Below are 23112 nucleotides of genomic sequence, written 5' to 3'. Positions count from 1 at the left end.
GTGTATACATGTACGATAAATAAAGATGTTTTATCATGCGCATCTTGGGCCAACTGGAACCTGAAACATTTTTCAATTTCGTTCTCAACGATCAGGGATAAAAACTCAAATTCCAATATAATGGTAAGCATAATTTTTTTCTTTTAACTTCCATTATATTATGACTATCTTACATAATATATAATATATACGATATATACATATAGTCATATACACAATTTTATATACAGAAAAACTCGCACATCACCCCTGTAATAAAAATAATGATAATCCTACTGCAATAATTAATAATTATATCAATATAATATACTCTCCATTACTCAATATTTAAACGTACAAATAATATCTACGCGAGCGTTACGCCGAATTAACAAGCAACATGCAAACTCGATACAAAAATTATTCATAGAATAGGCAGTGGTAATTGTATCTTTAAAATGTTCTGTACATAATTCATTGACATTGTGTCATCACACGTTCTATTTCTGGATGTTCGCGAAATGATTCAGCAGTTTTACGTAAATTGTATAATTCTATTTACAATATTCTTTTACACTGTACACAACGACTTGAGGCAAAGAAAGGCAATACTCGGCTATAGAGAGGAAGCATTTCTCCTCATTACTGAGCACACAGATTATTCCAGAAAGTAACCAGTGTCTTTTCTTCCAGCATCCTATTCATTTACTACGCCTTCGGCTGATATCCGTTCGGTCGATGGTCGGCCTTTGCGCTCACCTCAAGTGGAATGCTACACAATTGTCACAGCTTAAGTGCATGTGAAGTTGCATCCTAAACGCCAGACGCGTTTTCAAGGGAACGTTTTCCAGCTGTGCTATACATATAGATATATGTTGGATTTCCCAACTTCGATAAGATAACAATAAGTAACAACTGTAGTAAAGGCGAATGGCCAAGAAGACTAATCCTTTGTAAAGTAAGCGTAAGGAAAAATCAAGAGATTACACTGAAGTTATATGGCGTCGAATGGATTGTACGTCCGTGCGTAGATGAGCCCTTTTCCCGCAATAGGCCATCGATAGGACGGATATTCATTTGTACGGTCTTACAGATTCTCCGATCAGCGGAGAGAATCCCGATCGGTCGACAGTCGTTCTCTAGTTCTTCTCTTCAGTCTATTTTGACTATGATATTACGGTGACGTGAAAATTATGTTCGTGATGTAAGGTAAACGTCTGGCTACTCTTCAAATCAAATTACCACACTAAATTAACTATAATTAAATGACGGCGCATAAAACGATGGCCGCAGCATCGGATGCACGAAAAACGGGGAAATTAAAATCGACTTTAAGCTTTAAATTGTGCTAATATTCAAATTTAGAGAGACTCAAACTGCGGCCATCTTTATCAAACCCGCTTGACTTCCTCGACCTACACTTGCATCCTCCAGCGAATCCAAGTCCAGGGCGGACTCTATCATCGTCGTGTCCTGAAGCAACCTGAGCCTCGATGCTGAGAGCGGAGTCGTGACTATGACTGGCGGTATGGAAGTCGTATCCAATCCTGAAGAGGCGCCAACGGTTTGCCGTGGTGGCAGCGGCGCGATTTCATCGATATCTATCGGCGTTATATTAAGAGAGGCCAAAGGTACCTCATTGGCCACCAGCTGACTCACGCTATTTGTAGTGCTACCTAGAAAGAAATTATCAATTAGAAGAGGTGCGAGATTCCACGTCTTTGGGAGGAAGACGATTCTATAAATTTCCTATATCAGACAAACGATTCGAAAAATCACGAAAATAATTATTTCATGAGGAAATGCCCATCGTCAGGTTTCTATTCGAGAGACCTTTTAATTGAAATGGACTCGTCTTATTATAATGGCTCTTCTAGCCAATCTTTCAGCATTATTCACACGTAACCGACTAGAATCGATGCCTGATATGGGTTTGGCTGATGCTATACATATATGTACAGGTTGCATTAACAACCGCCAACTACGAAATTCACACTTAAAACCAAAAACTCAATGAATTAGTCACAAAACCAAAAGCCTTCAATGTTTTTCAGTGCTTTCGAAATCGGATACCGTGAAGACATTAATTGTGTTTTAAAGGCAATATCGAGAATTGTACATGGGTATCCAATGGTTAATGCTCAAAACAAAACTGATCCACGTATTAGGAACATAAAGAGTTTCGGATGCTTCAAGTGTAAAAAGATAAACTTACCGAACGGTATGCACTGAGCCCTCGATTATTGGACGTAATTAGAAAGAACAAAGAAACATGATTTATTGAGACATCATGTAAATAATCTTTTAAATGCTAAACAACTTATATTTACTCTATATAAATTAAAAACGTCCTTTAAATCCACGAGCAGTATAGAAAAAATATGAAAATCTTTAAAAAAAATTATTGAACCCATAAGGAAAGCACTAACTTCGTTACTCTTGTCATATCTTGAAAAATGTTTTACGTTTTACATTTCTGACGCTATGCACAAGAATATTTTTAATCTGATCCTTGATTCAGTTCTACGATTACCATATTATTCTATACTTCGATTCGATTCAATAAGAATATCTTATTTTTTCAATTTCACAAAATAAATAGTTTCATCGTTCATTTCCAAGTCAACGACAAAGAAATCAAATGATTCGTTTCCTAAAATTATCAATTTATAAACTATGATCTACAGTCTAAAAGTTCCGTACAATCTTAGACCGAGTCCAAACTTGGAAAAAATCTAATCTAGCTATCTTGTTTGTACATACGACCGGTCGAATTATTCATTTTACTAGACTGATAAGATAAGACGAAGTATCATAAAAATACAATTCCAGTAATAGGATTACAATCTGTGGAGGAAACTACGGTAAGACCTTGATTAACGTTCAGGGTGCGTCCTTAATTTAAAGCTGAGGTACATGTGGTACGGTCCGGCAGGGGGTTTGGGCAATTGGGAAATTACTGTTTCACCGAGCATTTGCAAAAGCATATATTAACTATAACGGAACAGCATTGAACGACGTAACGTTAACCAAGGTCTGAGTGTATAAATGAAATGCCATGTGCTGGAAATGAGAAAGTCAAAGAAGTATAAGTCGTCGGAGACGTCTATCGATTATCCGATTTTGGTTCTTCCATCGTCCCTTAAAAAAATTTGAAATTTCAATGTAAACGCGACTAGGCAGAACTTACATCGAACGCTAAATGTCGTCATTGTCGCTCATCGAACTCATAATAAAGCGCCTGTTCAGAAGATCCTCCTCCGCACTCTCATTTGAACAGAAAGAATTCTCAGCGTAGGAAAGATCATTGGCCAGTGGTTCAGATCCAAACCTATTTACCACAAGACCTATGGCGGTATGCCCAATAATGGGAATACCGCCAGCACCCAAAATTTTTCCCGGCAAAATGCTCTTAGTTATGGGATATTTGAAACCATGATCGGTGCACCGCAAATTATTGTACTTGAGAGTATGTGGAGAGTGAGAAATTCGCAATGGATCCTCGGAATAGCGTTGTGGAAATTTCTGAAGATCCGTATAGACTTTCGGATCGTCACTCTTGTACCTGAGTGGATCTTCGGAATATCTCTGAGGATACTTCTGAAGATCTATAGCATACTTTTGGTCTTCGACGTATTGATCGTATATCAGGTTGTTGTCGGAGCACCTATGATATTCTTCTCTGCACCTCTGTGGATACTTGTGCAAGGACTCCTCACACATATATGGATACTTATGAACATCCGGATTGAAACGACCCGTCTCATACTTAATGTGCTTAACGCTCTCTTGAGAGCATCGTCTCGCGGGATACTTAGGTACATAAGTATCGTTAATGTACTGTCGCGGATATTTTGGTAGATCCTCTGGGCAACGCGAGGGATGTCGTAAAAGCGTCAACTCACCGTTCATCGATTCCAATCGCGGAGAGTGTTGACCTGGCACGAGGTTATTCATTGACCCCGTTATGTCGCCACCTGGATTCGTTGGAATCCCCATACCGTTAGACTGAAATGAAATATTAAACGAATGATCGATCATCAAAAACTACCAGTGGCGTATTTCGAAGTCATTCAAAGCGTGGTGGTAAATTTTACCTGTGGCTGCACAATCTTAACAGTGCCGTATGTTTTGTTGTTTGCGATGACATTATCGTCGCCAATTCTTTCCTGCTCTGCTCTGTATTCAGGCGTCACTATGCCTCTTCGATCTGTGAGAGACAAATCAAAATGAAGATTCAGCGTAGACGGTATAAATGCTAGAACGGTTAATGGATGATTACCAATAAGGCTCGGCGGTGCAGGACCACACAATACATAAAAGCAGTTTCCGCAAACGTTTCCATGACTGTATGGATTAAAGCTCTCCTGGCCTCGTTTGCTTGTAAATGAACCTTTTATCTAGGAAGGTGAAGTTAAATTCAATAGAAGCAATATTCGAAAAAAGACAAAAAAATTATGTGACAGGGATATCTGAGCTTACGTCTTCGTTTGTAGTTTGATTGCTCGTCGTGAGATATGTATGAAAACCCGCAAGACCCAAAATGCTCCAAACAGAAAAGAAGCATACAATCCCGACGACTACGCTACCGGGGGATAATCTGACGGCTTCTAGGAACGGTCTGTCATCTCTCGTAACTGAAAACAAGACTAGGGTAAAAGAGAATAAAAGAAGGCAGAAGTCTTCAATTTTTCAGAGTGCTGACACTACTTACGCATTATGAGGTGTGTGATGGCGCAGGCAAATATAAACACGCACAGAAATGCTAAAGAGACGATAAATGCATAAAAGTATCTGTAATTTCTTCGTCCCACGCAATTACCGACCCAAGGGCAATGGTGGTCAAATCGCTCTGAAATTTTATCCAGATTATTCATCCGTTAGACGATTATGGTGAATATGTCCATCACATGTGACGTCTCTCCACGTTCCAATAACTACGTACCGACACAATTATCACATAGACTACAGTGAGAAGCTCGAGGGGGCCTAAAAATTTTACATGTGAAGCAGTACTTCAATTTGACTGGTTGACCTCTGACCAAGACCTCTTTGGTACGAGGGGGAGGTCTGTACGTGGGCGAGTTGCCATTATTTGGCACTTCTGCAACAGAACATTATACATGCCTTGGTAAGAAGAGACACCTACGTGGAATAGTTGAATTCTTCGCAATTAAACGACATAAAAAATGCTTGCTAACTCAGTCAAATATCTCTAATCAGAGATACTCGTTCTTGATAAAATGGTGATAACGTTTTACTTATTAACAAATTCACGTCACTGGCATCGAATGATCGAATACCATTAAAATGATACTGATGTGATAACGTAATCGGGTGCACACCTACCAAGAAGAAAAAAGGGCTATCTGCACGATTGTAGATCATAGCGCTGCGATATACTCTTTGTAATATCTCTTTTGAAAAACCACATTGAACATTTGAAGCATTTTCTCTATTCAAGGACAAGTAGGGGATTGTACATAATTCTGTGAGAACAAATACTCACCAATTTGCTTTTCGATGTAGGCAGCTTCATCAGGGGTTGCTCTAGGAATAACTCCAGGATCACTAAAGCTGGTCCGAAATAGAGCAGCCATCACAAATATGAAAAGCAAACCACCTATCACTGGTATTGCAGGTGTTATGTGCACTGCTAAAAATGGACAGCTGAAAACAATTTCACATCTTCTAATTAGATTATAGACTTGCATCTTAAGTCAATATCATATAGAGAAATGGATCATATGCCAAAACTGAAGAGTCTACGGTATCTAAATTAGTATACTTATTGCAGGTAAGCTCAATAATTTGTCTGAGGAAACTCAGCTGAATGAAATTCAGTGCAAATACAAATGTCTCGATAATACAGAATGAGCATTAAGCAGTAGTTATATTTTAATAATGATGGTAGCTTACTCGAATGCAAAAAATAATCCACTTGTCCCTGCAATCAAGCAAACTGTGACATAGAAAACACCAGTTTGAGGTGCCATCATAACTCTGCCATCACAGCAGAATCTATTTCTTCCAGGAAACAGTTCCCACTTCCTAGTGACGTGTGGCATGTTGATTGGTGATGCTGCTAAACTAATAGAACTACCATCAGAATGAAAGCTCTCACCAGATCAAGACTCTATGAAGTCGAGATCTAAAGAATGAAATAATAATGGTAGTCCAGTTGTCAATTCCGATCGAAGAGGCCAATAGTCTTTGGATATCATAGGGTGATTATACATGAAGTCATCCCTGGTCCATCCTAGTTTCCCAGTGCAACTGTAAGTAACAGAAATTCGGATCTGTGGATTTGGTGGTATACAGAGTGTCCAACAAATACGAATTCTGGCTACTTGACTCAGGAATCGTTTTGAAGGGGATAATCGCTATAATCACATTGTAAACAAAATTACAAAATTATCCACCTGAAGAAGGCAGAGGTGCACAGCGAACGGAAACAGGAATTATGTGGCAACTTATGTTTAGTCGTTGGATATACGAGATCGTTGATAATTCGGGCGGCACTTAATTGCACTATGATAAGAAGACTGGCCCCAGGTCAACTTAACCTAATTCCGGCCAACTGCGCGCAAACGGAACGAGATCTCGTGGTGAGCCGTGACATCTCCGGATGCAATACGGACATCACTGGCCCGCCGATGGGTGTATTCTATAAAAAGCCGTGAACTCATTTCCGTATACCATCGTCACCTTTTTAGCCGTCACCGACTCCAAGTGCACTCACTTCAGAATCATAATTAAAGAGACACAAACGAAAATCCATTGGCATCTAGGTCAGTTTCAGGGACGTTGTCCAGCACCGTTCGTGTTTGCGCGACTTCGACATACTATCGGAACGCACATCAGTCTAGATACATCCTCAAAAGTACCGACGTCCTCCACTGCTCTCCACGCATTATCCGTCCCGCAATGACAACAATATCGCGTATTTATGGGGAACCGAACCCTGCTTGCTGATCGCCACTAGGAGGCGGTGGCGACCTCGCACTAGAAGTCTCTAGTTGCCACCACTTGCCACGTGATCCAGAGCTCCACGTGACCACCGCAGCACACCGAACTTATTCGGATGATCATTTACAAGGTACCCTTCATCGTAGAACCATTAGGCTTAATCTTAGTTTCCTTCACTTTCCCAAATATTAATGGAATCTGCATCGTCACTTTCGGAACTTTTTATTTCTCAGCCTTCATGCCTATATACATATTAGAGTCATTTATACGCCCATGGATTCGTAACGGTAGACTAATGAAGTTGAAATGGTTTACAAATCTTTTTGTCAAAAATTATTTTTGCACATACAAATTATTTGGGTAAATTTTAATTTTAATCTAATTACGCAGAGAAAACGATTTTAGACTTTTCTCCTGAATTTTTTCCTTTGTACTTTTGGCATGTATATTGTATGGAATGACAGATAGCGAGAGTGAACAGAGATTCCTAACGTAACGGACAGAGAAATTGATTATTTAATGGCAGGAGGGCGTGCGACTTATCGTCCCCGTTGTAAAATAGGTCGTCGACGCAATGCAGTAGTGCAGTTGCGAATCTTAAAAATCGAAGAGCTACGCTTCGAACGGCACCCTGGCAAGCTGCGAAATAATGTTATTCAAATTATTGACAGAAAGTGCAGCCAGGAACTATTTTGTATTATCTTTCGCTAAGAACCTGAAGTTACATTTCTCGTACCTGTTGAGCCTTCGTTAGATCCCCCAGAAAGATGCCACGAGCTTTGCTCTGTGTATTTAAAATCCTCAAAAAAAACAGACCACTAATAGATGGTATTCTAGGAAAAACCTGCACATAAAGAACCTCGTTAAATATGATGGAAGAAAATGCAAAGCCATGTTTATGGATTAGATAAAACAGTAAGGCGTATCGATCAGTGGTTACTAGTGGATTTATAGCGACAATAGACGATAGAGGAAACGGTCAGAAACGAATAAGGACAGAAGCATAATCCAAGAGGTGTAAGGGACGGGAGATGAGGGTGAGAATTAAATAAATGGAAGGAGTACGGAGGCTGTAATAGGGTGGCTTCGTTTCGCTGGATATGGATATCGAAGAAGCTACTACGGTAGGGTGAGAGTGAATACCAAGGAGAGAGAGAGAGAGAGAGAGACGGAGGGATGCGCGGAGAGGAGTGAAGCTGAGAATGAGTAGCGGGGAAGTTGGGAAGGTTGCAGGGTGTTGGAGGTTTGCGAGGATCGCTGGGCTAGAAGAGCGTCATGGTTGACGACTTGCTAGGGAGGGGCAGAGGGTGAAGGGGATGTGAGCCGGCGGGTGAAGAAAGAGAGTCGAGTTGGGAACGGAGCGGGGCGGGAGAGTGAATCGTTGAGCGAGAGCAAATGAGAGTAAGAGAGAGTGAGGGAGAATGAGAGAGCAGGCGGATGGACGGACGGACGCAAACGCTGAAATCAGCTCGGGCGATCGATGCGATAAATGGATGCGTGCGATTGGTAGCCGGGAAAATCGATGATGAACAGGGGGCACCCTACCTAGCCGAACGAACACGGCCGCACGGCCACACCGCAGAGGATGGAGCAAAGACCGAAATATCGATTTTTAGGCCCCTACGCGGCGGTTCGATGCTCATATCTGCCCCGTGCCCCGTTCGCGAAGCGCCTTTCAAAACACCGACGCGTGGAAAGCGTGAAAAAGCCTGAGAAACCCGGGAAACATTGCGAAGCCTTGTGTTACGATTACACCCTCAGCCACCAACCGATGTCCTCAGGTAATAATTCGCAGTAAGGACTCCGATCCTTTAACGTGAGCGTAACCGTCGTGGAGATCCCGTACCTGAGACAATCCTACCCCTAGAACTAGCCAGGTGTCTGCCGAGCCCATCGAGCCGAACTTTGCTGCCTACCTACCCTCGCATCCCTATAGAGCACCCTCTTATTTTCTACCTAGTCAGTCGAGTCCGTCGAGTCGAACCTTTCGTACCCGCAACGACGTCGTGTCATCGACGCCTAATTCTTTCGGGCGCAATCCGTGAGTCTTTGCTCTTCCTAGCTTCCATCTCAAATCGAATTAATAAATAAACGCTGCTAGCGTTATGTGCTGTCTGTTCGTCTGATTGAATGCGAGTGTTCTCGGCCTCGTCTTTTTCCGTGCAGCGTGTGACCGTGAAAAACGTTTCGTCGGGGCTCTTTCCTTCCTGACAGTGGGTTGACCAGTGCACGACGATGATAGAATGATTTGTGCAATACGTGTTGTGCTCGCATAGGTGTAGTGATACGTCCTCGCAATTAGAAGCATCTCCATCTCAACCATTAATAGCTTTAATGAGACAAACAAGAAATGTTCCCTGAATATTTTTGCCTGCGACTAAGTATTTTTATATGACATGCTGAAACTGTCTTTTCGTCACAGAGAAAATGGCTATCGCTGCTTCCGAAAACTACCAACTCAAGTGGCACAGTTATGGAGCTCATCTCCACAGCTCTGTCGCCACTCTACTTCATTCAGAATCATTCGCCGACGTCCTTCTTGCGACTTCTTGTGGACGTCATGTAGCTGCTCACAGGTTCGTCCTCGCTGCCTGTTCTTCGTACCTCAGTCACATCTTTCAAACCTGTCATTTTGGAGCTAATACCAATGCTCCAATAATCGTGGTAAGTATCGTAGCGATTTTGCTCCAAGATAAGTCGTCCTTCTAACAATAAGTAAACGCTGGGGGAAAATTCTCTGCAGGTTCTACCAACTGAAATTGGATACCGCACCCTTAAAATTTTAATCCAGTATATGTACAGTGGAGAAGCCACTGTCACCAATGATCAACTTGAGGGAGTACTAAAAGCAGGCGACATTCTCAGAGTCCGTGGACTCTGGAGATCCAATAGCGGCAGCAAGAAGGAAAATATCCAGTCGAACAATCAAAAGGTCGAACGAGACAAGAAGGAACAGCCTGTACTACCTGGACAAATGCAAAAGATCAAACTTGTTCAGCCAACCCCGGAGAAAGTTGCAGAAACTGTGCAGCAACCCCCAACAACTCAGAATACCTCGCAGGGACAAAGAGGCGCCGAGCGAAAAAGCATTGAGAAAGCCGAGGAGAAGGTCAAGGAAGCAGAGGGCAAGAAGGTTCTCGAGGAAAATAAGAATAACGAAGAGAACAAAAACAAGGAGAACCTGGAGGGTAGCGGAAGGAAAAGAAAAAGCGTGAGCAGCGACGTAGAATCGACGAAATCCAGAAGCGAAGGTGGAGAAAATGTAAAATCCTTTCCTGTCTACTTAGCAAATTACTTGAAAGGCCACTTTCAAGAACGATTGTTCATTTAAACGATTATGTCTCAATAGACGGAGCTTAATCTGGAACTCCTGGTGAAGGACGAGCCGATCGATTGGGAGGAAACAATCGACCCATCGGAATCCCTAACGATTGATCATGAGATCGACATCAAACCAGTATGTTCAAATTCAAATTAGAACTGTAAACTGATTGTGAGGTTATTTTTTTCAGGCATTTTGCAACTAATTTTTTTTTCTTATTTTCAGGAAATAGTGCACAGCGCCGACGAGGATGGAGACATGGAGGAAGAGGAATATACACCGTTGACATGCGACATGTGCAGTCAAACGTTCAATCGGCCATCGGATTGGGTTCGACATATAGAATTCACACATGCAGACATGACAGAAAATCGTCGAAGAAAACGGAAGGTATGGATCTACTTTACGTTCACGCCACTAAGAACTTGCCAGACGATCTTGAATTATTGCTCTTTTATTTCTAGGGCGACGTTGATGACGACAGTAAAGATTTCCCACCATTAAAATGTGACCTATGCGGTAATATGTATCCAACGCCTCAAGAATGGGTGCGGCACATTCAGACGGAGCACACGGAAGAGCAATTGGCTCTAATGAACAATTCGGCACCTCCGAAGCCGAAAAGAGTTCACAGCCACCAGAAACTCTGCAACATCTGCCAAAAAGTATTCCCGAGTCACGCGTCCATGGTAATACATCAGAGGACACACACGGGCGAGAAGCCCTTCTTATGTTCCTATTGTAAAAAAGGCTTTAACGTAAAAAGCAATCTGTTGAGGCATTTGCGAACCCTCCACGACAAATTCGTACATCCCAGCCTCTACGGAAGCAACGGCAACAAGAATGCTTAAAAAGAGCCTCTTATGTATTTAACGTCTCTCTAACGTTTCCTAGAATCTTTTATCTTTTATCCTTTCCGGTATGAAAACTTGAGCTCAATCTTAAGACAGTGATCACACACAGCGACGACCATTCTCACCTAACGTTATCTTTTTTATTCGTACAAGAGTATCGTAGGAAGCTAGAGAGTCTGAAATGACGGTCGTGCTGAAAATTCATTTTTGATGATAAAAATTTAAAAAAAGAGAAAAAAGGACAGTACGGATCGGCTTTCGTATGAGTGTGCGCTTTGATAAGAAAAATACAAAGTATTGCTATGTCGACAAACTCTTGAATAATTATTTCTTTGATCGCTCAGTACCTGTCGCCGCGTGGATGCTGCTATCGATCACGGGAAAATATTCTAGGTTCACAAATTAGTTTCGGGTGACATCGACATTTTTTTTTTTAGTAAACCAAACACATGTGAACGCTTCCTCTATAATTTGCGAAAAACGGAAAGTGAAATTCTTCAGGTGATTTCAAGATTCAGTAAATCGATTGATACGCTTCATATTTTTCTGTTGACAACGAAGAAGCAATACCAGGGTTTTTGAAAACCAAAGAGGCTGAGTAATATTGCCAAAGAATTTGATTTCGTTGCTACATCGAGTTGTTTTTCGAATCGTACTATACTATTCCAAAAAAGATTTAAAAAATCCATTTAAACTTCAAGTTATAGAAAAGTAACTCGAGTATGCATGAAGAACAATGAATGACTTAATAATCTTTAGAGGTCTTCGCAGGTGTACTTGCGTGTAAAATATTTCCTAGTTTAAATTGCCGTTTACGATCAATTACTTATTTACTTAGGCGCAAGAATTCAGTACACAATGAATGTTAAATCAGGAATAAACCGGAGGCTTAGTACAGTACATGCTCCAATTTGTTTCTCATTTAATTTTAGTCAGCTATTGAAATCTTGACTCTTAGTCATCATTTGAGATCCAAATTAAGTAAGAATTAACTGTATACTTCTAGGCTATTCCATCCATGGTAGCCCTCTTATTCCCGCAGTTTATAAGCTAATTATGTATTTTTATATTAAAGTAGTTTATACATATAGGCATAAGAGGTAAGATACGTCTATAAAATAAATTTTGAACTTCGATTAGGCTAGGATGCAAAAATAAGATATATATTCGAAATTTATCAAAAAATTTTGGAAATGTATTGGATTCTTCTTACGTGTTACAAATGCGATGCTATCAAAATACGGTCACAGTAAAACAAGGGAGGATATAAAACTTACGATACAACATCATTTTATCTTACTAATCATGAACGTGTCACCCTTCTACGAACTTTAGTGTCAATTCTACGTTGCGCTAACACTGTGACGAGCCAAATAACTTTTAACTGTACATTTTGAATAATATATTACCTTCAAAGTACACGTAATTTCTATGAGCTTTTCTCCTCGTGCTACACCTAATCGGCCACCTCCTCCTCAATTTTTATCCCAATTACTTATTTCGTATTTTTGAAGATAAGAACTCTTTCTCGCCAATACTGTCCATATTAACTGATAAAGGAGTGGCTCACTTTTCAAGAAACTACAACACTTTGAAAGAATAGGCACAACATTGAAATTCATGAACTATCGTGAAAAATGTAATTATCAAATAATTAAAGTAAAAGTCTTTTACAAACGAATGATTCTCCAAATTAATGGAGCTCCATTAATTTTCTTCTTCGTCGTCAATCTTGGGTGCCAAGTAGTATCTGATATGGCCAATTTCTCCAATCTGATATTCGCATACCAATGGAACTTCGGCTGACATTGATAATTGGACTTGAGCACAAAGCGGAGTCGCTTTCACAAAAGAATTTAGGTAGCGGCATGAAAATGTCAATTTAACTGGCTCCTTCATTTCAACGACCACAGCTTCCTCTTGATTCTCTGTCTCGGCTGTTTGTGCCAACTTCACGTTTGCTGTTGATATCAAAAGAAGACATCATTATTTAGTTAAATGTAGTCCAAACCTCCATTAACTCAACTGGAAGTAAGGTCAATTATTTTTATTCATATACTTGAGAAATCAAAGCTCCGTATAGTTTCTGCAAATACAAGAGGGAAATAACAATGAGTATGAGATAACTAGTTTACTTGAGACATTCAATATCCAAGGAAATTGTTTGAAAAGTGTAAACAGTTATTCTCATGACAATAATGTCACGAAATCAAAACATTTTTTATCTATATTTGAAGTAAAAAAAAAAAACAAAGGATCTACTTGAAGTTTCTGGCAATTATTACTCAAACCACTTAGTCTGTATGGAACTTTTGTGGTTCAAAGATTGTTTGATTTCACAATGTTAAACATCAGATCATACAACAGTTTCTACAAGTTGGTTGGGGTGAGTACCGCTTGCAATTGTTTTTTTAAAAATCAGATGGTATTGTTTGCACTGAAAATTCCTTTTACCTGTTCCGTAATCTCCAGCCGCACTGAATTTAATACCCTCTTTGGAACAAGCTATAGTCATGGCATCACCAAATTGACTTAGATCTCTGCATATCCTAGCAAACTCTTGAGATGGCATTTTGACTACACAAGAGTACAAAGTTTCCTAAAAGACATTTCATGAAATAACAATTCATTCATTTCCTCATCCTTGACACATAAAAACAGATGCGGAAATTTTTTTTTTAAAAACTTATTAAAAAAACATACAGGAATTCCAAGATGCTCCTGATCTAAATTAATCAATTTCATCTCATATTCCGAAATCTTATCACGATTTGGAGATTCGAATACGAAGACAATAGTATCTGGATTGTCCCACGCTCTTAAAGTCACCGTGTCCTCCGAGCTGGCGCATCGTAGAATCTTTGACATGCTACAAAGAAAAAGAAATTGTCCCAGTTTCATTAGAACGCTTGATTCGCAGCCTCTGTTCAGTGTCATTGCCACTGACATCTCTAAGCTGCAACGCGTTAGAGTATCGTGATATGTGGATCGCTTACCAAGGTACGCTCATACCCATTGACAGGTTCCTATCACATCTGTACTTATCGAATCCGTCGCTTCTCAGATTGAGAGAAACCAAAGAAACGTGAGCGTTGTCCATGGCTTGTAGTTGGATGCCACAATCGGAGCATTCGAAGGTAGCCTCGGTTAGTAGGTCCTTAATTGCCTCTAAGACCTTCTTTAGGATTACACTCTGAACTAAACGTGCTTCGAACATCGTAATTTCGTTTCTTTACGTCTATTTAAAAACCGATAAAATACTGCAAACCGTGCAGAGTGAATGAGCGTCGGAACGTTGAACACGAGTCGTGCACGCAACAAGTACCGGATTTCGATTTAACGAAATGGTGGACTGTTTTGCCCGCGCTTTTCCAACTCGCTCTCGAATATTGTAATATGTATAGGTATACTGTTGCAGGAAATAGAGGGCATCGGACACGCTTTGAAGTTGCTTCAGCGGGAATTATGAAAAACTTATACGTTCTTAAAATAATATCCTTTTATTTAGTCATATTACATACAATATTTGACCACAGCTTTTGAGATGTAACATAATATTCTAATAAATTGAATAATTCGAAAGGAATGTAACGACCGACACAGATATTCGGTCAACGAAACTGAAAACGCAATTGGGATAATAAAAAAGATTAAAATTTTAATGCTCAATATGATTTACATAATTCATGGTGGATTGATTGATATTCGATTCCCTTTAGGATACATCTACTTATTAAAAATACTCGGACACGAGCCATATAGTCAGTATTACCTTTAAATGCACATTATACATAAAACGATGAAATATTTACAATTCTATGGAAATTATATCAAGATAAAACCATTCTTCTTATCCAGGTATTATTACTTCCGATAGTTTTACAGTCCGATGTCTCCAGCCATGTTTTCTAAGTCATTAAACATTTGGTCGAGATGCTGAAATGATTAAGCAATTATTAAAATAAATATTATTCTTGTGGAAAATAGGACATTCATAGCGCAAAGGAAGAATGTAAAAGTACTCACATCCGTCGGTTCATTTTCCTTGACGCTAATGTCTCGTTTATTTTCATCGATAAGAGTCTCATTCTCATCCATTTCTTCGTCATCATCTTCATCGTCATCTTCCTCTTCGTTATCATCATCGTCGTCATCGTCATCCGTGTCATCTTCCTCTTCCTCATCATCGTCATCATCAACCTCTTCATCCGTTTGAACATCAGCAGCCATCTCCATCTCCTCGTAATCCTCGGGTTCCTCTTTAATTTCCGTAAGCATAATAGTTTCTTCGACCGTATTTCTTTCTGCAGGATGCGGAGGCGGCGGTGCCTCCGACGCCGAAGGTATTTGGGGAAGCTGAGACGTCTGCAAATAATTAATTTATTCATGACTTTATTGAAATATTAAAAATTCTCTTATCGTTTAGCGAATGGCACGTACCCAAGGTTGCTGTTGTTGCTCTTGCGCTGTTTTTGCAGGCGCAATAGAAGTTGGCAATGATGATGTCGACTGCGAAGTCGGCATCAGAGAAACACTCTGTTGCTGAATCTGAATGGAGACTTTGTTATTCTGTGCATTATTAGTTTCGGTCTGCAACCGACTGTGACTCTTTACATTTTCGGCCGGTTTTGTTTTATTTTCTTCTTTACAATTGGCTTGTTGCTCTTTCTTTACGTGAACCACAGATCCTGGCTCGTCCTTAACTCGTTTTAGATTTGGCTTTGACTCTCCAGGTAGACAAGTGTTTCCGCGCTGTCTTCGAAATCTTACTATAATACTTCTCGTATCCCACATGAGGTCATGTGCCTGTTTGTAAGCGGATATAGACTCGTCGACGCTATTATACCTTATGAAGGCATAACTAAAATGTAACGCAGATTGATCATTAGCCTATATTAGTAAATGATATCTTACTTCACTTACATAATTGAACCTACCGTGTATTTCGCATTTTTTGAGCGTATCCAACATCCACTCTAGCTGCCGAAGGAAATTTACTTTTCACCTCATTGACATTAACGGATTCCGGTAAATTTCCAATATAAAGAGTATAAGGATCAATTTCTTCGGGCATCGGATTATCTTCATCCCTCAACGATTTCCTTTCTACCTTTAAATGGCCCACTCCAAAAGGAATTTTTTCCAACTCTTTTATTGCCTCGTCGATATTAACATTCTCAGCCATTTGAATAAAGCAATACCGAGGACCGCTTGGACTTTGAAAATGTATATTTTGTATGCCAGAATGGAATTCTCTGACAATGTCCTTGTTGAGATCAGGATCGGGAAATTTAATGATTAGACTCTGAGCCTTTACAGTCTTATTGTACTCGTTCTCAATCTGTAAAGCTCTCTCTGCATCCTCCCGATTCCACGGCCTGCTAGGATAGCTTTGTGACATAGGTTTTCTTTGCTTATTCTTTTTGACTACGATTTCTTCCTAGAAAGAGATGCACAAAAATAATTCCAAATACAATACAAAATTTTGATGAAGCTGCTCACTTACCGAAACGACTTTGGCCTCTTGGTCACCCAATTCTTCCCCGTGTCTACCAATATGGGCTAGTCCTGGTGGTATTGAAGGTATTTGGTGATTAGACATCGCAACAGACATGTGATTTATGAGGGCGTCAGTAGAGGCTGTAGCAAAATTATTTCGTTGCCAGTCCAAGCCAATTGTTCCAGCTACTGCAGGTCCAAAGTATGTAGCTTGGTCAAATTGACCCTGTGCTTGTTCAAATCTTGGGTGCCTTCTGTTTTTACGATGGAAATTATTTCTCTGTATGTAAACGTTGTTTCTATTGTGGTTGAACCTGTCTCTTCTGATGTAATTACCTCTGAGAGGCATCTCTCTTTGAAAGGTACTGGTAGCTATATCTCGAGGAGATTGAGGTGGTAAAGGAGAGGTTTGAGGGGTCATCCATTGCCATGGAGGTGCATGTGCCCAGGTTTGAATAGGGGTCACTTGTGAATGCACAGGTCCAAAGACATGAGGTGGTGGAGGAACTGCTCCTGGAGGTGGTGGCATTGGAGGTAGTGGTGGCTGTCCTGGAAGCGGTTGATTGGCAGTTGAAGGGGATGCTGAGGATGAGGAATAAGTGGCATAAGAGTTGTCATATGTGAAAGCAAGTACCTCCTGCTTTACCAGGGGTTGTTTGGTCTCCCCATTTTCTTCAGTCGCCTAAAAAAATAATACCCTCACTAAAGTACATTAGAAATGTAAATGAACTTTGATATGAGTATAACACAGAGCAAATATAATACAGTGGAACCGATTAGAACGTATTCCATCAACCTACAGTACTCACCATTAAACAATCACGTTACTTTCAATATAAATATAAATTAATAAATAATTGCAATAAATTTTATATATAAAATTTATTGATACTCTTAAACTAACCTAGAATAGCGAATGTATGCGGTTGAAAAATTTATGCTCACTATGATATTTTATAAGAAATTGCTATGAGAACCTAAATAATACACTTACCGATCGTTTCATTCTGGGAATATTGTTGCCGCAGGCAACTTTCCAAGAAGAATATCTAAAATCAAACACAAATATTTCGGTATGTGGGGATGTTGACTATAACGGGGTGTCTCGCCACCACGCTGAACAGGGGCACCAACCCCTATTCTGCCCTGTTCGTATTTTACGAAGGACACCGACGAAATTGCAGAGCATTTCTCGAGAGGGAAAATTTTCGAAGCAAACACCAGTCGGTAAGAGGACGTTCTTCGTATCCGGATATCTGTCAGGTCTGTAGCAGTCTGTAGATCTATTTGATTCTTACTGCAGGACCACGAGGCTTTTTACTAATTCGCAATAATGTTCTAGTCTTTTGCAAAGGTCCATAGAATTTCTAAAAAGATAATATGAATATGTATTAAAAGAAAAAATTGTCCGGAATGGGAATAACTGGTCTCCCGATGAACGCCTATGCTTAAATCCTTGATTAGCGAATTCTAAGTAGTAAAAGAACAAGAAATGCGAATCGTTTCTGTGTAAAAGTTTCGAATATATTGGTAGGATGAAATATGTACTTATGTAGGAGTGATAGGCGTTCGCGCACTATTCTATGTATTGTCCCTTCCTAAGAAACAAAGACGAAAGTCGAAGTCATCACTTGCGAAAACAGTCGCGAATTGAAATGGAAACAAGAAAAAACGTCAAGCTGTAAAGGGAAAAACAAAAGTCATTATAAGTGGTCGTGATCATTAAAAATAATGTGGTATCTTTAAAAATTTCTTGCATTTGACAGAATACTTCAATTCCTTAATTCTCTCTTGGTTGAAAAAGATAAAGTACTAAAAGAAGACTCAGAATTCAATTGAAACCCTGACTGGTTAGCGAACGTTTTTTCGAGTTTTCTTGTCCTAAATATTTCTCAATTCTCTTCACCCGCGTCTTCACTGCAGCTTTAACGGTACCTCCTACCCCAAGGAAAATTTCATATAGCATAACCAGGGTCTCCGACATCAAGGGAGGAGGCAGGACAAGGCGCGCCAATTCCTGGCGTATGAGCAGATTCTATACTCTCGAGAAGCCTCCAAGCTTGGAATATTTGGAAAGTTCTCAGCGTGCACCGACGAAACCTCCCGTGCGTTGATTGCGTCGTCGCTTCAGTGAACGGGCACGCAGCGCCCGCAATATCTTTACGGGAAGAAAAAAAGACCTAGTTGAGCTAAAGTTTTGTCAGTAGATGCCGTTGCTAGCGGTTCGTTGAAAGAAACTTTCATTCCTCTGTGACATGGCTACGAATAACACTGAAGAAATTGAGGTATGTTCAGCAATTTCGCATCCGGGATGAAACGGTAATATTGTTCATCGGTACGGATTTTGGGAAACCGCTTTATCGTCAAAAGTTTGCGAAAATTTTTAGTGGTTTCGGGTAGCAGCATGCAGCAGCATGGTCGCTTTGATGAACTTTCCTCTGCGCCCGTGCGTCTGCTCAGACACCGAACTCGTCATACTAGAAAAGGGCATAACCTTATGTTTATCGAGAAGATTCACGAATTTTCTCTATTAGTCCTGATTTTCTTATGTCCTAAATTTTCAATGATATTCTTGATATCTTGATTTAATTGAGTTATTGTTACTAATACAGCTCATACTCATCATTCGTAAAACGATTATAAAATTAAATCAGTCATGTTTATCATTTTCTTTTCTGAATCGTATTTCGCTTCCTTTGCATTAGTTAAGACTTAGAGTTCTAAACTTTTCTCTGCATGAAGTACTCAAGGTTTATTGATCTTGGCCTTAGCCATCTGGACATATGTTCTGCTAATTATATCATTGATAAAATGTGTATCTTTAATGACAAATTTAACTCTTTCAAATACTTATTCTCTGAAACTGAAAACCATTTGTCTAACATTGTTAAGTTTTTGCAATAAAGGTTAATTAAATATCTGAAATATAATTACAATATGATTACGGTATAAGGAATATATAAGTTTCTGTTTAACTAGTTAATTATGTACAACTTTATTTATCTATTGAAGGAGATAGAGAAGAAAGAGGAAGAAATTGCCAATTTAGAGGAATTTCCACCTGAGCTTTTAATCAAGCATCCTCTGCAAAACACATGGACTCTCTGGTATTATGAAAATGATCGTACCAAGAATTGGGAACAAAACCAGAGAGAGATTACCAGCTTCGATACAGCTGAAGATTTTTGGAGGTATAGAAAAAATATCTTTGTTATTAGATATTCATGTACATCATTATTTTTCTATATTATATATATATATATATATGTTTCATAGTATTTACAGTAGCTATTTTGTATTGACATACTTTTTATGATTTTTAACAACAGTTTATACAACCATATAAAGGCAGCGTCAGAGTTGAGACAAGGATGTGACTACAGTATGTTCAAACAAGGCATACGGCCCATGTGGGAAGATGACGCAAATAAGAATGGAGGGCGATGGCTAATCAATTTGGAGAAAAAGCAGAGAGTTACTGATTTAGACCACTTTTGGTTAGAAATCCTTCTCTGCATGATTGGTGAAGCATTTAATGAATATTCGGATGATGTCTGTGGTGCTGTCGTAAATGTGAGACCAAAAGGTGATAAATTAGGAGTGTGGACTGCAGATTGCGACCGTTCGCAAAGCGTTATCGAAATAGGGTATGTTCATCATTGTCATTAGATGTAGATTTCTTAAAACCAAAATCATATTTTATGAGACATATGAATTTTATTTACAGACGCAAGCTGAAAGAGCGATTGCGAATCACATCAAAGGTTACTATAGGATACCAAATACACAAAGATACGATGGTCAAGGCAGGAAGTCTTACAAAAAACACCTACACGGTTTAAGCTATTGATCCAGATTAAATATAATTATTAATATATCATTGAAACCGCCAGCCATGTCGCCGTAACGTATTCTCAATGGATCATCAAGATGAAAGAAAAAATATTGCTGAGCAAATATCATTGAGATAATTTATCGATCAACAGAATAGTGTCATTATAGAAATGCTACAAAATGAAACTGTAAGTTTGTCAAAATTGTCTTGTCGTTATTACACATTTCTTTGGTGATTCGTGACTGAGTGATGATTAATAAATGAGTTATTAATTAAACGAGGAAATTCAAGGAAATATAATATAGAAAATTACCATAGTGTAAAATATTTCTTGTAAGCATATTTTGGAAGTGATACCGGCAGTTTGCTGTATTTTTTCGTTGTATGCTCTCCAAAATAAATGTATTTGTTTTTCAACTATTCCCTGTAATTTGTTGCTCAATTTCGTCTTCACTCTTTTAAAAGACGTTGTGGATTTCACTGATGCAAATACAGCAGTCCGCTATGAACTATATTATTCTTCAAATAATAACTCCAGCAGTTCAACCGTAACAGAATACAGTTTATAAAATCTTATCAAATAATACAAGAGATGTTTTTCTTACGAAGTAAATTCAAATATAGAATGTAGATTACATAATGCAATAACATCGGTACTGATAATAATTGTATTGTCTATTATATCAAAAGGCTGATGACTGAACCTCAGTTCATCTATAGATGTTTGGCTCATTTTATGTATCACATTCTATTTATTCATATTTACTATAATAAAGAATTATTTGTCTTGAAACAGTAAATGTTTTTCCACCATTTCTCTGATATCCTTGCGCCTTGAATTGTCTAACGCGCGGAGCAAATCAGATTTCCAACTGTCGTCATCACTTCGAGATGCGAAAATTTTTAGTGCCTATTTAAGAGACAGTGTTAGAAATTTGCGGACAATTTGTTTAGCCAATTTATTAAGAATTACCTCATAAGCTTTGTTTTTGAGATCTAGATTTGTTTGACTTTCTATAGCATCAATTTCAGACTCTCTAATGTTCAAATGTCTTGCCAAATCTCTCCAAAAACGACCTAATTCTTCACTAATACGCAGAAATACTGAAAACAAAATAATATTGCAATGTTTAGTAATACTTAATTTTAAAGAAAAGTTTTTTGTCTATGCTTACCTTTTCTCTGTATCTGTTCTTTCTTATTAAAGGAAGATCCTGTTATTGGAACTGGATCATACTGTGTTTGCAATTCCACAGGGTCATATGTTGGTAATGCTGTGCTTTGTGGTAATCTTGATTCTACCATTGTTACTGATACATATGTTATATTTGGCATATATCTAACACTGTCGAAATTTGTTATTTGCATAGATGGAATAGGAGATGAATCTTTAATATAAATGACAAGAAAGAATAGTATAATAATAATAATAATAATCAACAGTAAACCAACGTAGTAGAGTATATTGATCGATTTTAAATGCGTAATTGCTCTTTGGAACTTGATATGGACAGACATATTTTCGTTCATGAGCATTGTGTGGTAACATGGATTAGACAATAAAGGTTTTAATACAGGATTTTCATTGTTTTCCATATAATAATTAGAAGCATTCGTATGTGAGATACTATTTTGAGATGGTGTTCTAGACAAAAGATTCTTACCACTTTGTTGACTGCAACTTTTATAAAATGGTGAATACTCCATAGTCTTAATTTCAGTATCATATTTGCTCAAAATCAAATCCAAAGCAGGATCTTTTACATATTGCGTTGAAATGTACTTAAGAGGTTCGATATTGTTATAACGCAGTATAGTACGTTTTTCAAGTACTCTAATCAGAAATTCCAGATCCTTTATATAACCCATCGTACGGTTCGAGTTAATACAATACTTGTACTTCAATTTTAATTCATTTAATGTAATATTGTCTATGTGAAGTTCTGAAATTTTCAGAAAGCTTTCGCGCAATTGCTTATACTTCTCCATGTTTATCATCCGGATTCACAATAAGTAATGGTACATCGATATCAGACGCCAATTATTGCGTTCACTATTTTTCCTCAATTATTCTGGGTTTCCCCTTACTCTCTAACGTCTAGCTGTATATGTATACCTATAATACAAAATTAATTTGAATCATGGAACGTCAGACGGTCTCTCGTGCGTAACTATATAACCTATGCAACTTCCGAAGGTTTATTAAATTTATTAAATTTTATATGGCAAGAAAATTCTATTTCATGTTACCACATAAATGATCTTCTAACATTAACAGTCTGCCCACTCTTTCACACTTTCATATTGTAATCGCATCCACAAATAAATGGAACTCTCATTAAAAGTTTAGCTCTTCGCGATGTCTTGCTTTCATATTGGCAACATGGTAACATCAACGCGGTTGGACGAACCAAGAAGCATGGATGCGTTCATTTCAATTGTCTTTGGTTACCGGCATTCGGTTAGCATCTTTCATTAATGTTAATAATAAGAAGGCAATGGAACGCTAGAGAAAGACATTGCTTTATTCGCACGGTTACTCGCTTTCACAGAGAATTATCAAAGGAGGAAAACATTGGATTGTGTACAAAAAGTAGTCCAGTCTAGTTTTTTCAGTAATGGCGGGTGATCGGAATTACGTCATGAGCAGGAAA

General features: G+C 38.8%; 6 protein-coding genes and 1 long non-coding RNA gene across 25 annotated transcripts; 2 read left to right on the top strand and 5 right to left on the bottom strand.

Moving 5' to 3' along the window:
* Positions 1 to 114: 114 nt before the first annotated feature.
* Positions 115 to 6955, bottom strand: LOC107272832 (palmitoyltransferase app). Of its 10 annotated transcripts, XM_015750373.2 has the most exons (11): positions 6722 to 6949; positions 6402 to 6646; positions 5899 to 6255; positions 5489 to 5649; positions 4925 to 5083; positions 4694 to 4831; positions 4462 to 4616; positions 4262 to 4379; positions 4077 to 4189; positions 3885 to 3987; positions 115 to 1655 (listed from the first exon to the last, which is right to left on the bottom strand). In XM_015750373.2, exons 3-11 carry the CDS (start codon positions 6045 to 6047, stop codon positions 1351 to 1353), a joined length of 1401 nt encoding a protein of 466 aa, XP_015605859.1. In that variant the 5' UTR covers positions 6048 to 6255; positions 6402 to 6646; positions 6722 to 6949; the 3' UTR covers positions 115 to 1350. The 10 variants fall into 10 exon arrangements, with proteins under 10 accessions (XP_015605859.1, XP_015605858.1, XP_015605860.1 ...); XM_015750372.2 differs by having other exon boundaries at positions 4077 to 4379; positions 6722 to 6955; XM_015750374.2 differs by having other exon boundaries at positions 1494 to 1651; positions 4077 to 4379; positions 6722 to 6863.
* LOC107272834 (zinc finger and BTB domain-containing protein 14) lies at positions 6956 to 12420 on the top strand. Of its 3 annotated transcripts, none has more exons than XM_015750379.2 (6): positions 6956 to 7078; positions 9371 to 9612; positions 9692 to 10210; positions 10298 to 10405; positions 10496 to 10660; positions 10735 to 12420. In XM_015750379.2, the coding sequence occupies exons 2-6, from the start codon at positions 9376 to 9378 to the stop codon at positions 11119 to 11121; spliced, it is 1416 nt and encodes a 471-aa protein (XP_015605865.1). In that variant the 5' UTR covers positions 6956 to 7078; positions 9371 to 9375; the 3' UTR covers positions 11122 to 12420. The 3 variants fall into 3 exon arrangements, with proteins under 3 accessions (XP_015605865.1, XP_015605864.1, XP_024945907.1); XM_015750378.2 differs by lacking the exon at positions 6956 to 7078 and adding an exon at positions 8507 to 8729; XM_025090139.1 differs by lacking the exon at positions 6956 to 7078 and adding an exon at positions 9003 to 9161.
* LOC107272846 lies at positions 7085 to 8600 on the bottom strand. The gene is made up of 3 exons (XR_001539070.2): positions 8494 to 8600; positions 7685 to 7792; positions 7085 to 7587 (listed from the first exon to the last, which is right to left on the bottom strand). It is a non-coding gene; the product is annotated as an uncharacterized LOC107272846 (long non-coding RNA).
* Positions 12298 to 14503, bottom strand: LOC107272841 (proliferating cell nuclear antigen). 2 transcript variants are annotated; one of them, XM_015750395.2, is made up of 5 exons: positions 14121 to 14503; positions 13828 to 13993; positions 13579 to 13723; positions 12799 to 13085; positions 12298 to 12713 (listed from the first exon to the last, which is right to left on the bottom strand). In XM_015750395.2, exons 1-4 carry the CDS (start codon positions 14339 to 14341, stop codon positions 12832 to 12834), a joined length of 786 nt encoding a protein of 261 aa, XP_015605881.1. In that variant the 5' UTR covers positions 14342 to 14503; the 3' UTR covers positions 12298 to 12713; positions 12799 to 12831. The 2 variants fall into 2 exon arrangements, with proteins under 2 accessions (XP_015605881.1, XP_015605880.1); XM_015750394.2 differs by having other exon boundaries at positions 12298 to 13085.
* LOC107272842 (eukaryotic translation initiation factor 4E-1A) lies at positions 13380 to 20878 on the top strand. Of its 2 annotated transcripts, XM_015750397.2 has the most exons (5): positions 18325 to 18473; positions 18547 to 18908; positions 19636 to 19814; positions 19953 to 20270; positions 20351 to 20878. In XM_015750397.2, exons 2-5 carry the CDS (start codon positions 18879 to 18881, stop codon positions 20463 to 20465), a joined length of 642 nt encoding a protein of 213 aa, XP_015605883.1. In that variant the 5' UTR covers positions 18325 to 18473; positions 18547 to 18878; the 3' UTR covers positions 20466 to 20878. The 2 variants fall into 2 exon arrangements, with proteins under 2 accessions (XP_015605882.1, XP_015605883.1); XM_015750396.2 differs by lacking the exons at positions 18325 to 18473; positions 18547 to 18908 and adding an exon at positions 13380 to 13510.
* LOC107272831 (APC membrane recruitment protein 1) lies at positions 14757 to 18095 on the bottom strand. Of its 3 annotated transcripts, XM_015750371.2 has the most exons (7): positions 17758 to 18095; positions 17618 to 17672; positions 16631 to 17305; positions 16062 to 16564; positions 15565 to 15985; positions 15151 to 15489; positions 15004 to 15060 (listed from the first exon to the last, which is right to left on the bottom strand). In XM_015750371.2, the coding sequence occupies exons 2-7, from the start codon at positions 17627 to 17629 to the stop codon at positions 15004 to 15006; spliced, it is 2007 nt and encodes a 668-aa protein (XP_015605857.1). In that variant the 5' UTR covers positions 17630 to 17672; positions 17758 to 18095. The 3 variants fall into 3 exon arrangements, with proteins under 3 accessions (XP_024945895.1, XP_024945896.1, XP_015605857.1); XM_025090127.1 differs by having other exon boundaries at positions 14757 to 15060; positions 17618 to 18087; XM_025090128.1 differs by lacking the exons at positions 17618 to 17672; positions 17758 to 18095 and having other exon boundaries at positions 14757 to 15060; positions 16631 to 16877; positions 16960 to 17088.
* A 234-nt stretch (positions 20879 to 21112) lies between the features above and the next one.
* On the bottom strand, positions 21113 to 23071 carry LOC107272838 (fas-associated death domain protein). 4 transcript variants are annotated; one of them, XM_025090141.1, is made up of 4 exons: positions 22639 to 23071; positions 21634 to 22574; positions 21432 to 21562; positions 21113 to 21368 (listed from the first exon to the last, which is right to left on the bottom strand). In XM_025090141.1, the coding sequence occupies exons 2-4, from the start codon at positions 22454 to 22456 to the stop codon at positions 21237 to 21239; spliced, it is 1086 nt and encodes a 361-aa protein (XP_024945909.1). In that variant the 5' UTR covers positions 22457 to 22574; positions 22639 to 23071; the 3' UTR covers positions 21113 to 21236. The 4 variants fall into 4 exon arrangements, with proteins under 4 accessions (XP_024945909.1, XP_015605872.1, XP_015605873.1 ...); XM_015750386.2 differs by having other exon boundaries at positions 22709 to 23068; XM_015750387.2 differs by having other exon boundaries at positions 21634 to 21846; positions 22123 to 23049.
* Between the last annotated feature and the right edge of the window lie 41 nt (positions 23072 to 23112).

Source organism: Cephus cinctus, unplaced genomic scaffold (genome assembly GCF_000341935.2).
Source record: "Cephus cinctus unplaced genomic scaffold, Ccin1 Ccin1_scaffold1303, whole genome shotgun sequence".
Taxonomy (NCBI): Eukaryota; Metazoa; Arthropoda; class Insecta; order Hymenoptera; family Cephidae; genus Cephus; species Cephus cinctus.
The sequence above is the reverse complement of the archived record's forward strand: the minus strand, read 5'-3'. Positions and strand labels throughout refer to the sequence as shown.